This window comes from Rhincodon typus, chromosome 35 (assembly GCF_021869965.1).
Source record: "Rhincodon typus isolate 14 chromosome 35, sRhiTyp1.1, whole genome shotgun sequence".
Taxonomy (NCBI): domain Eukaryota; kingdom Metazoa; phylum Chordata; class Chondrichthyes; order Orectolobiformes; family Rhincodontidae; genus Rhincodon; species Rhincodon typus.
The window spans coordinates 3,512,283-3,524,713 of NC_063366.1; the positions used below are offsets into that span (position 1 = coordinate 3,512,283).

Genomic DNA, 12,431 nt, shown 5'->3' on the forward strand with positions numbered 1-12,431 from the left:
TCTGCCTCCCCCTCTCTCCCTATTTATTTCAGAACCCCCTTCCCCTCCCCCATTTCTGAAGAAGAGTCTAGGCCCGAAACATCAGCTTTCCTGCTCCTCTGATGCTGCTTGGCCTGCTGTGTTCATCCAGCTCTACACCTTGTTATCTCTGTATTTTTGTCTGTTGTTTTTAGTTTAATTTGACAGAGTCCAGTAACATTGTCACATTTAGAGTTCCTGAAGTGGTGAGTCTGTTGTTAATCAATTCTTTTTTTTTAAACTAAGGGATAAAGTTTAGTAATCTTTGCTGCTCTGGTAGCAGTTGAAGAAGACAGCTCACCACCACCTCTTCAACGGTAACTAGGGATGGGCAATAAATATGTCCCAACTAGTGACACCCACATCCCATAAGTGAATAAAATATGCACAAATTATGAGGTTGTCCACTGGAGATCTGTTTTAAATCCTATAGATCACAGACCTGTATATATCAACATAGATCATATGATCTCCTAAAATTCCTATCATCTCTTTTTACCCTTATTCTCTCACAAACATTTTCCCTTTCCCTTCAGACGGGTCGATTTTTTTTTCTCTGACCTGATTTTCTGAACTGATACACTTTGATTAAACCTGTATTTCTTTTCACCCTCCATTACCGTCCAGAATGAAATGTAGTCAATACTGAAATAACTCCACAGAGGCAGCTATCCATCACCAAGACACTCTTTATTTACCAGTGAACAGTTCTTGACTTTAGTATTGTTTCAGTTAGAGTCAGCTACCAGAGTGTCAGCATATCTGACACTCCCTTTTTAAATCTGTCAGTCAGGACTCCCTGATTGGACCAGATTAACAGCTCCAGTCAGGGAGCTCCCATTCTATAATATCCAGCTGTCTGACTTCATTACAATTATAATAAGTATTTATTCTGAAACCAATCAGTGATACAGAGAACACTTTGGGGTGAAAAATAGTCAATCATTTTCCAGTTCACAGGAAGCAATATAATTTAAGTAATTCAGAATAATTTGCTCCCGTCCTTCCAGTGCTATTTTATCCTGCAACACACTCGCCTATTTATTTGCTGATCCTACTATTACACGTCATCACTGCCTTGGATGTTGTGGATCTTCCGGCTCAGATTTGCTGTCAAACACATCCGAGGATACACATCCCACACTGATGTTGTCAGTTTGAAAACCTCCAATGATGAAGAATGCTATTTCCGGACTGTCAAACATTTACGAGGGGGACCGAGACAGCAGCTGCAATAAGTGAGGTTTTATTCGGACGGGACAATGACAAGTTTAAATCGCCACCTGATCTGCTGCTCAAAGTCACTTCCATTTCAGCGGTCAGTCTCCCAAGCTTCAGGAAACTCCTGTTGCTGCAGAAATATTTGGATTGACTGTGAGAGACGTCAATCAGAGAGCCCACCTACTCTGCCCATTCACTCCTCTTCCTCTTCCAGAGCGGGTTCATTTCCTATAGAGACTGAAAACCAAGTGAGGAGATGGTGAGTGAAGGAGTAGCTTTTATACAAATTGTATCCCATGATATCCACACCAATCTTCAGGCAGTCTGACTATCCTGTGGGCAGTCAGGGGTGGAAATGTCCCTTATGCTGTGTGAGAAGATCCAGCTGAGAGAGCTGTTTACTCGGTGCTTTGTGCTGAACTGTTTGACTGGAGCTGTGTGTTGGATATTGAGTGTATTTATTGGAAGCATTTCCCTTCTGATTTCCAGGCTGAGTTTTGTTAATGGCTCATTCCTGAATACGAGAAGGTGAGGTGTAATTTTCTGGGAGGTGCAGAGTTTCTGAGGATTCTTACTGTTTTCCTTTTGCTGAGCTGTGTGTGTGTGTGTGTGTGTGTTGGGAGCTGGTTATTATCCTGTGAACTGTGAACGGTCAGTTTTCTGTGTATTTTGCCTGGCTTTCCCAAACGAAGACTTGCATTAAAACCTTTAATGCCAGACAATACTATGACTTCTGATTCTATCAAAGGTTTTGCATTACTATCCCCGGCTGTCACTGTCATTTCCTGACATTGGTCAGGAACAGAGACACTGTACACAGGAAGAAATGCAAGATCCGCTCACAGGAGAGACCAGAAATGTCCTGCCTCAGATCATATGCTGCTGAAATCATCATTCATTCCTTTCTAGGTCAAGTCTTGACTGTTACAGGGCTCTCCAGGATGCTCTCATATCATGCTTGTAAACCTATGTGTCTCCAAAACTCTGCTGTCCAGGTCCTATCTGACACCATGATCCAATATCCAATAACCCCTGTGCTTGCTGATTAAGCAACACCACAGTTTTAAAATTCTTCTCTTTGTTTTCAAATGCCTCCATGACTTTGCCCCTCTCCATCTCTGTGATCTCCGTAACAATTCAGCTGCCATACCTGGGAATGCCTTCTTTAAGGATTTTACCTGAAGTCCTTGACCTTTCCTAAAAGCCTGGGCTTTGATTTGATAGTTTTGCCCCGTGCTGCAGCTGATAGCTGAATTTGGGATGTACAGTCTGAGTGAGTGCAGTATATCTAATTTCCCAGAATAAACGAGAGCAGTTCAATCAGCAATATTTCCTCAATTACTAGCATTTCGTGCACAGTGCATTTTCTTCAAAGAACTTTACAAAACAAGGGGAAAATTTCAAAATCTCCATTGGATTAACATTTCTCTTGAATTATTTGATTTTAAACACATACTCTAACAGTAAAACTGACCTTTACCAGCATGAAACAAACTCATCGTAAATTGGCAGCCCGTTTTACTGTCTGCCGAACTGTCTTTTCCATTTTCATCATGTCACCTAGGAAGATGAGAGTAAAGAAAGTAGTCACTTTGTTGTTCTTGGTCACTATCCCTGCTGGAAACAGAGGATGCATGACTGTCAAGTGAGGAAAAGTACAATATTTGATGCACCGCACCTCCAACCACCCACCCACCCCAACCCCCTCCACCCACACAGTAAAAGCAGACTGGCACTCACTGTTGAAAAAATGTCTTAACTGAGGAGTCAGCCCGTTCAGCAAAGGAGGTGAAGGAGTTTATGGAAATTATGTTTCTTTTCCCTGTTTTACAGAAGGATTGCACTGCACCACACCAGAGAATACAGAGATGGTAGACACCACAGAAAGATCCTGACCATCACCCAAGGAACCCAACAACGACATGGAAGACCTCAAGTGTGAGGTGCCTGACCAGGTTTGCATACAGTCATCAACACTCTCGAATAACCAGCACATTCATGGAAATGAGAAGCTCTTTCGGTGCGAGTTCTGTGAAAAGTCTTTCTCAACATCATGGAACCTTCAGAGACACAGACGGATGCATACGGGAGAGAAATTATTAACATGTGAAGTGTGCAACAAATCATTCTCAGACTCTTCTTCCCTCCGTGTACACCAACGTGTTCACACTGGGGAGAAACCGTTCACATGCGAAGTGTGTGACCAGTCCTTTACACAGTTATCAACGCTTCGCTCACATCGTAGCATTCACACAGGTGAGAAACCATTCATGTGTGAGGTCTGCAGTAAATCATTCTCACATTCAACGACCCTACGTGAACACCACCGTATTCACACAGGGGAGAAACCGTTCAAGTGTGAGGTGTGTGACAAGTCATTCTCGAGGTCATCATCTCTCCTTGGACACCAACGTGTTCACACTGGGGAGAAACCATTCACGTGCGAAGTGTGTGACAAATCATTTGCGCAGTCATCCACCCTCCACGCACACCAACGCATTCACACAGGAGAGAAGCCATTCAAGTGTGAGGTGTGCAATAAATCCTTTTCACAGTTAGGAAGCCTCATGGTGCATCAGAAGATCCACACAGGGGAGAAACCTTTCAAGTGCGCAGTTTGTGGTAAAGCTTTTGTGAGATCTTCAAGCCTCCTGATACACCAGATGATTCACACTGGAGAAAAACCTTTCCGATGTGAATTTTGTGAAATAGCTTTCATCCAATTCTCCGATCTCCTGAGGCACCAGAGAATTCACACAGGAGAGAAACCCTTTAAATGTGAGGTTTGTGACCGAGCCTTTACACAGTCCTCGACACTTGTGAAACATCAACGCATTCACACAGATAGGGAATCTGTTCTCATGCAAGACGTGTGACACATCATTTTCAGGGTCTTCAATCCTCCTCCTTCAGCAGAAGATTCATATAGGGGAGTAACAGTCTGGTGCAGAGCTTGCAACAAAGCTTTCACCCACTCCTCCAATCTACTGAAGCATCAGCAAATTCACTCCAGTGAGAAACTGTTCATGTATGAGGAACGTGTCAGTGCTTCCATACAGTTCATGTATCTCCAGGTTTATCAATGTGTGTTTGTGAGAAGCTTCATATTTGAGGTTTCTGTGTTAATACCTGACACAGTTGTCAGACCTGCTGGAACATCACTTGACCCAAACAGGAGACAAACCCTTCCAGTTTGACGTGTGTCAGGATTGTTTCACTTCCTCCTCATCTCTCACCAGACACCAATGTCTCCACCAATGTCTCCAGACGGACATGGAACCGGATCACTACTTCTATTGCACCGAGAGCTGTCTGTGTTGTTTCCCCTCCCGTGCTCACACAGCGAGCTGTCATTCCAAAGCACTGTCTGTCTCAAACCTCTCTCACTGTCAATTCAGTAATTTCAAGAAAGTCAATTTAACCTTTGATCTGATCACTAAACACCACCAAAAGAGGACATCAATATGTATTGAAGCTCCTGTGTAAACTCAGCATCCTTTCAGTGCAGTGTCAGGTACAAGTCACTCATTGACTCTCACTCTGACAAGAAGACAATCAGATACTCAGTGGTTAGAAAGGCTTCTGCTTCTGATCGACCAGCACAAGCACCTGGGGGAGGAGCCATTCCTCGGGTAGTAACGGAGGTACTTCAATTAGCCCCAATGTCTATGGCCTGTCGAGGTGGAAAATCAGCCAAGAATCCCTTTCCTCATCAGTGAGCCCAGCTGGGAAGTTGGGGAGGGCAGGATGTGTCTTGGCTGTGACAGTCTCCATTGTCTCACAACCTTCACTGTCTGACTCTCCGCATGCTGAATGGGCACTTGAACAGTGCACTGGAGGCCAGTCAATCTCCACAGTCTGTCCTCCAGGAGGAATTAGAGGGAATGTGAGAGGACAGCAGTTTGTATTTACATAGCATCATAGTGTCGTAAAACATCCCAAAGTGTTTCATTGAAATGTAACCAAACATAAATTAACACAGAGATAAAGAAGAGCGATAGGAAGAAATGTCACTGTATCTCTGGAAGGCTTTCATCAGCCACAGAAAGTTGGTGATTTTGGAGAATGTGTGTCAGAACTTTTCCATGCTGTGAACATGAGGGAAGTATCTCAATAGTTTTGAAGATAAGACCATAAGAAATAGGAGCAGGAGTAGGCTGTTTCGCTCTTCGAACCTTCTCCACCATCAATAGAATAATAACCGATTTGACATTCCTGACGTCCATTTTCCTGATCCTCCCCATAACCTTTGATTCCCCCACTGATCTAGAATTGATCTCAGCCTTAAATATATACAAGGCCCATGCTCCCACAGTTCTCTGTTGCAAAGAGTTCTAAAGACTCATAACCCTCTGAGAGAAAACAAAAATTCTCATCTGCCTTAAATTAGTGCCTCTTTATTCTGAGACTATGCCCTCTGGTTCTAGACTCCCCCATGAGGGAAAATATCCTCTCAGTGCTTACCCTATCAAGTTCCTTAAGAATCCTGTAAGTTTCAATGAGATCACCTCTCTCCCTTCTAAACTCCAGTGAGTAGAGTTCCAACCTGTTTAGCCTTTGCTCATAAGGCAATCACTCCATACCAGGGATCATTCCAGAGAACCTTCTCTGAAATGCCTCCAATGAAATAATATCTTTCCTTTTAAGGGTACCAAAATTGCTCATAACAATCCAGATGTGGTATTACCAGCACCTTGGACAGTTACAGTAATATTTCCTCACCCTTATACTCCAAGGCCCTTGAAATAAGGGCCAACATTCTATTAGCATTCCTGATTACATGCTGCACCTGTGTGCTAGCTTTCTGTGTTGCATGTACAAGTACCCCGAAGTCTCTTGCAGTTTTCCTCCATTTAAATATTGCTGTTTTTGTTCTCCCTTCAAACAATTTCACATTTGCCTACATTATTCTCCATTTGCCAACTTCTTGCCCACTTTGCTGTTCCATCAGTATTGCTGTGAAAGCTGAATGTATCCCACTCACAACCTGGCTTCCACTTATTTTTGTGTCATCTGCAAATTTGGCTATAGTGCATTCACTTCCTTTCTGCAAGTAATTATTGTAAACAGTTGTGCAATTGGGGTCCCAGCACTGAGCCTTGTGAAATGCTACTAGTCATGGCTCGCCAACCTGAAAAAGCACTCCTTATCTCCACTCACTGTTTTCTGCCCATTAGCCAATTCTGTATCCATGCCATACGTTCAACAGCATGCTAAGTCTTATGACCTTTTGTGATGTACCTTGTTGAATGCCTTCTGGAAGTCCAAATACAACACATCCACTGGTTCCACTCTATCCACTGTGGCTGAGATTTCCTCCTAAAAAAGTAATAAATTAGTCCAATACGATTTCCCTTTTATGAAGCCATGCTGATTCTGCTTGATCAGATTATGATTTTCCAAATGTTCTGCTAATACTTGCTTAATACTTAATTCCAACATTGTTTCAACAATAGGTGTTAAGCTCATTAGCCTATGATTATCCACTTTTTGCCTCCCTCCTTTTTGAATAGGGGTATCACATTGGCAGTTTTCCAATCTCGTGGTACTTCTCCAGAATTCAAGGATTTTTGGAAAATTGCAGCCAATGCATCCACTATCTCTTTAGCTACTACTTTTAGGATCCCAGGATGCAAGCCATCAGGGGCAGTGGAGTTATCTGCTTTTAACCCTATTAGTTTGTCTAATACTGCTTCTCTGGTGATGGTGATGATACTTAATTCCTCTCCCATATTCTTTAGTATTAATGGGATATTTGAAGTGTCTTTCACTGCAAAGACTGATGCAAAATATCTGTTTAACTCCTTTTGCCATTTCCTTGTTCCCCATAACAATCTCACCAGATTCATTTTCAAAGGGGCCCATGTTCACTTTGACCTCTCTCTTTCTTTTTATAGTTACAATTATCCCTTTCTGGGTTGGAGCTGGGGAATTCCTTTTTCTTCCCCAATCCATAGGATGAGTGCATGCAGTCTTGATGTGAGCAAAACTCCCCTACTTTGAAGCTTTCAGCTGGAATACCATTGGGACTGTAGGTTTTGTTGTTTCTCATCTATATGATTGCTTATTGCAGCTTTCCCATTGATGGTGACTCAGCCATGGATTCTTCCACAGGGCTCTGGGAGATAGACTGGAGGGTATCAGCTATCCCTGTGGATTCACAGTTGAGGAGTTGTTCATAATGTTCTTACCAGTATTAACAGATGATATTGTCATTCTTAAGAAGATAAACACCATCTTGTGAATGAATGGGATTTTGTCCATTTGATCTTGGCTCTATGTGGTTCAGATGATTTCGAAACTTTTCAGATATTATAATGATCACCAAGATATTGCTGGATTTCTCAAGCAATTGTCTTCCCACCACATGATGTTTATCTTCAGTATCTGTCTTTGGGTGTCAGCTTTGAAAGTTATTGAATTGTTGCCTTTTTGAGTTGTAACGTTCAGTTGTTCTCCCCTGCAATAAAGGTTGATTGTTTTTGTTATCGGAGGTCACATATTTCAGAGCCATGGTCATCAAGCCAGTCTTGAGTTATCTTGTGTCACCAGGTTGATGCCGGTCTCTGTGTCTCTCTCCCTCCCTCCCTCCAATATCTCAAGGATTTCCACTTCAGAAGCAGGACAGCTTCAAACATCTTGCACACCTTTGGTCCCCGAAAGCTGCTACTTATTAACTCTTTCTAAGCCACATCTCATGGCTAGGTGGGCCGAGGCTAGATGGGGTTTATTGCTGATTCGTAGATTCATGCAACACAGTGGTTTACAGGATGCATGGTCAATTTCTAATTGACTCTTAAGGGTGATGGACATTGACTGATGTAACCTCCCACTCTCTCCTGACCGGTTCCTTCAGCTGTCAGGTATCCATGGGTCCATCCCCTTCATCAGTTTTGTCATTTTCATTTTACTAACATAAATATTCTTTACTTCTTTATTGAAAGGAGAAAGGAAGCATATGCAGTTAGGATTCAATGATTGATATCTTGATCTCACGCCTTGATGCTTGCTTAGTTACTATTAAATCAGGCACTTATTGCAAACAGTATATTTTTCCTGGTTTGATTCTGATGTGTTGAATGCTTGGAAATAGTTTGCATTCTTTATATTACTTTGATTCAGAAGATCAGAAAGTTTTCTAATTTCTACAAATCCTTAAACAGGATAGGTTAAAGTGTAAGGATTACACAGTTACAAACTTGAATACATTGTCACAAAGTTAACTCTAATATAAAAATCACATTTAGTCAAATGCTATATTTTTTTAATGCACTGTTACAAGGCCATAACTGTGATTGTGATGCCTTGGTAAGAGCTAACAAGCTGCCCTATTCAGCCTTGGAAGTCTGAATATGAAACTAAACAGACATCTCTCATCCTTACAGCTGTAAGTCTAAAAATTACATTGTGGTCTTTATTCTGTTTGTAACCCAATGGTGCATTTCTTTGTCACATGAAGATAAGTTTTACCTCCTAAACTTACATGTATTTGTGTATTGGTAAAATGAGCCAGCTCTTGGGAGTGGGTATGGGGTAGAATCAGACCCTGCTTTAGTTAGGGATGTGAATTACAGACAGATCTTGTTCAGGTGACCGGTGTTTGACTAATACCATTGGGAATATTTGTACTCTCCTGTCTGGGAGGACAGCTATCCTGAGTACGGAGAGGGAGTCAGCATGACACGTCCCTATTCACTGAAACACTTATGATCCCATAATAACAGTCCTGTATACAATATTGTATGTCTATGTCACTGTGGGCTGGGATACTTTCTCCATAAGCATTTTTATAATGCGCAGTTATAAGAAAAATAATATTTCCCAAAGAGAGAGAGACTTGTATTTATGGATCAAATTTCACATGCTTGCAGTGTGCAAAAGCACTTTAAACCTTGTGAAATACTTTTCTAAGTGTAGCCACTGTTATAAGGCATGGCAGCCAGTGTGCACAGGAAGCTCCCACAAACAGCAATTTGATAATGATCAGATAATCTGTTTTTGTGACATTGCATGTGGGATCCATATCTTACAGGACATCAAAGCAGTGTTATGAGATCTTTAGGGCAGAAAGGGTTGTAGTTTATCTTATTTGAAAGATGCTATCTCTGACAGCACAGCACTTCAACATTGTGTAAGAATTTGGAACTGATAGTCAATTTTACTTGGCATTCCCAATTCCCAATCTTTCCACTTCTCACTGAGCTGGCCTACCACATAGAATAAAATCTTGGAGACAGTCAGGTTGAGTAAACAGAGTGGAATTTATTATTGAACAATAGTAAACATACTTAACAAAAGACATTGTATAGACAACATGGATTAACCCTCAAAGGTCACACTTCCTCTTGCTAACAGCACAGCTGAAGTACTCGTCCTGAATTGAACTGTGTCTCAGGAGAATTTTGTTTACCATTCATGGAATGTGGGCATCACTTGCTGGGCCAGCATTCATTGTGAATCCCTAATTTCCCTGGATGAGGTGGAGGTGAGCTGTCATCTTGTTACATTATTACCTCAAATAATATTGCAACGAGTTTCTGCTTTTGTTGGGTTTTAAAACAATACACCTTCTTTCTTTACAATACTGGAGTAGGGAGGACAGTAAATTGCTATGTAGCATAAAATACTATGTTACATTTAATACATCACTCAGCAATGTCAGAGCTCCCTGGAGTTTGATGGAACAGCTGCTTCACTGAGAGTAATTCATCGCACTCAGATGGTATTGAGACTGTCAGAGCTTCCTGGACAGAAAACAATTCCGCTCCTTCATATCATGTGTAATGGCCATCTGAAAACACTTCATGTGGACTCACTCACATTGGATCATACCACATGCTTTCATTGTCAGGAGGCGATGGTCTAGTGTTTTTATTGTGAGACTATTATTCTAGAAACTCAGCCAATGTTCTGAGGTCGAAGTTCAAATCCTGCCATGGCAGATGGTGGAATTTGAATTCAAAAAGTATCTGGAATTAAGAATCTAATGATGACCATTAAACCACTACCAAATGTTGGGGGAATCCCATCTGGTTCATTAATATCCTTCATGGAAGCAAATTTATCATCCTTACCAGGTCTGACTCTCAAAAATGGCCTAGCAAGCTACTAACTTATATCAATCGCTACAAAGTTTAAACCAAGAAATGAAACCAGACAGACCACTAGGCATCAGTAGAGACACAAGAAACAAAAAAACCGTTAACCCTGTCCTCTCTGCAAAGTCCTCCTTTCTAACATCTGGGGGTTAGTGCCAAAATTGGGAGAGCTGTCTCACAGACAAGTCAAGAAACAACCTGACATAGTAATTCTCATGGAATCATACATAACAGACAATATCCCAGACACCACCATCACGATTCCTGGATATGTCCTATCCCATTGACGGAACAGACCCAGCAGAAGTGGCATCGCATTGGTATATACTCGGGAGGGAGTTGCCCTTTGAGTCCTCAACCCCATGATGTCTCATGGCATCAGAACAAACACGGGAAAGGAAAATTCCTGCTGATTACCATGGTAGTCCCTCTCAGCTGACGAATGTGTGCTTCTCCACATTGAACAACAATTGGAGGAAGCACTGAGGGCGGCAAGGACACAAAATGTACTCTGGGTGAGGAATTTCTATGTCCACCACCAGGAGTGGCTAGGGACCAGCACTACTGACCAAGCTGGTCAGATCTTAAAGGGTATTGCTTCGAGACAGGGTCTGCGGCAGATGGTGAGGGAACAAAGAATAGGGAAAAAAAAATACTATCTTTGAGAATACCCTGTATTGTGTGGTGTGACACTATCACTGTGCTAAATGGGAGAGATTTTGAACACATCTAGTAGTTCAAGACTGAGCATCCATGAGGCACTGTGGCCAATTAGCAGCAGAATCATACTCCAATACAATTTGCATGACCTGGCATATTTGCCACTCTACCATTACCATTAAGTCAGGGGATCAACCCTGGTTCAATGGAGAGTGCAGGAAAGCATGCCAGGGGCAGCAGCAGGCATACCTAAATATGAGGTGTCAATTTGCTGAAGCTACCAAACAGGACAATAACCTGCCAGTCAACATTAGCACAGAGCTAAAGAATCCCACAATCCCACAATTAGATCTAAGTGCTACAGTCTTGCCACAGCCAGTGGTGAATTGTGGCAGACAAATAAACACCTGACTGGAGAAGGAGGCTCCAAAAATATCTGCATCCTCAGTGATGGAACGGCCCATCACATAAGTGCAAAAGATAAGGTTGAAGCATTTGCAAGAATCTTCAGCCAGAAGTGCCATGTGGATGATCCATCTCAGCCTCCTCCATTACTCCTCAGAATAAGAGAGGCCAGTCTTTAGTCAATTCGATTCACTCCACATGATATCAAGAAATGGTTGAAAGCACTGGATACTGTCAAGGCTACAGACTCTGACAACATTCCAGCAATAGTACTGAAGACTTGTGCTCCAGAACTTGCCGCACCCTGAGCCAAGCTGTTTCAGTACAGTTACAACACGGGCATCTACCCAACAATGTGGAAAATTGCCCAAGTATGTCTTGTACACAATATCAAGACAAGTCCAACCCGGCTAATTAACTCCCCATGAGTCTTCTCTTGATCATCAGGAAAGTGATGGAAGGTGTCATCAACAGTGCTATAAAGCAGCAGCTGCTCAGTGATGCCTGGTTTTGGTTCCATCAGGATCACTCAGTTCCTGACCTCATTACAGCTTTGGTTCAAATAAGGCCAAAAATGAATTCCATTGGTGAGGTGAGAGTGACAACCCTTGACATTAAGGCCACATTTGACCAAGTGTGGCATCAAGGAGCTTTAGCACAACTGGCATAACTGGAATAAATGGCATCCAGAAGGATGATTATTGTTAGAGGTTAGTCATCTCAGCTTCAGAACATCTCTGTAGGAGATCCTCAGGGTAGTGTCCTTGGTCCGACCGTCTTCAGCTGCTTTATCGATCATCTGCCTCCATCATCAGGTCAAAATGGTGGATATTTGCTGAAGATTGCACAATTTTTAACACCATTCATGACTTTTCAGATACTGAAACAGTCCATGTTCAAGTGCAACAGAACCTGGACAATATCTAAACTCGGGCTGACAAGTGGCAATTAACATTCAAGCCACATAAATGCCAAGCAATGATCATCACTAACAAGAGACAATCTAACCACTGCCCCTTGACATTCAAT

General features: G+C 42.2%; 1 protein-coding gene across 1 annotated transcript in view; it reads left to right on the forward strand.

Annotated features, from left to right (window-relative positions):
* The window catches only part of LOC109934549 (zinc finger protein 271-like), a 20,469-nt gene extending 16,243 nt beyond the window's left edge, over window positions 1–4,226 (forward strand). The window contains exon 3 of the mRNA XM_020533282.2: window positions 3,306–4,226. Coding sequence (XP_020388871.1) covers window positions 3,306–4,115 — 810 coding nt within the window. The 3' untranslated portion in view covers window positions 4,116–4,226. The remainder of the gene's footprint in view (window positions 1–3,305) is intronic.
* Window positions 4,227–12,431: the final 8,205 nt, after the last annotated feature.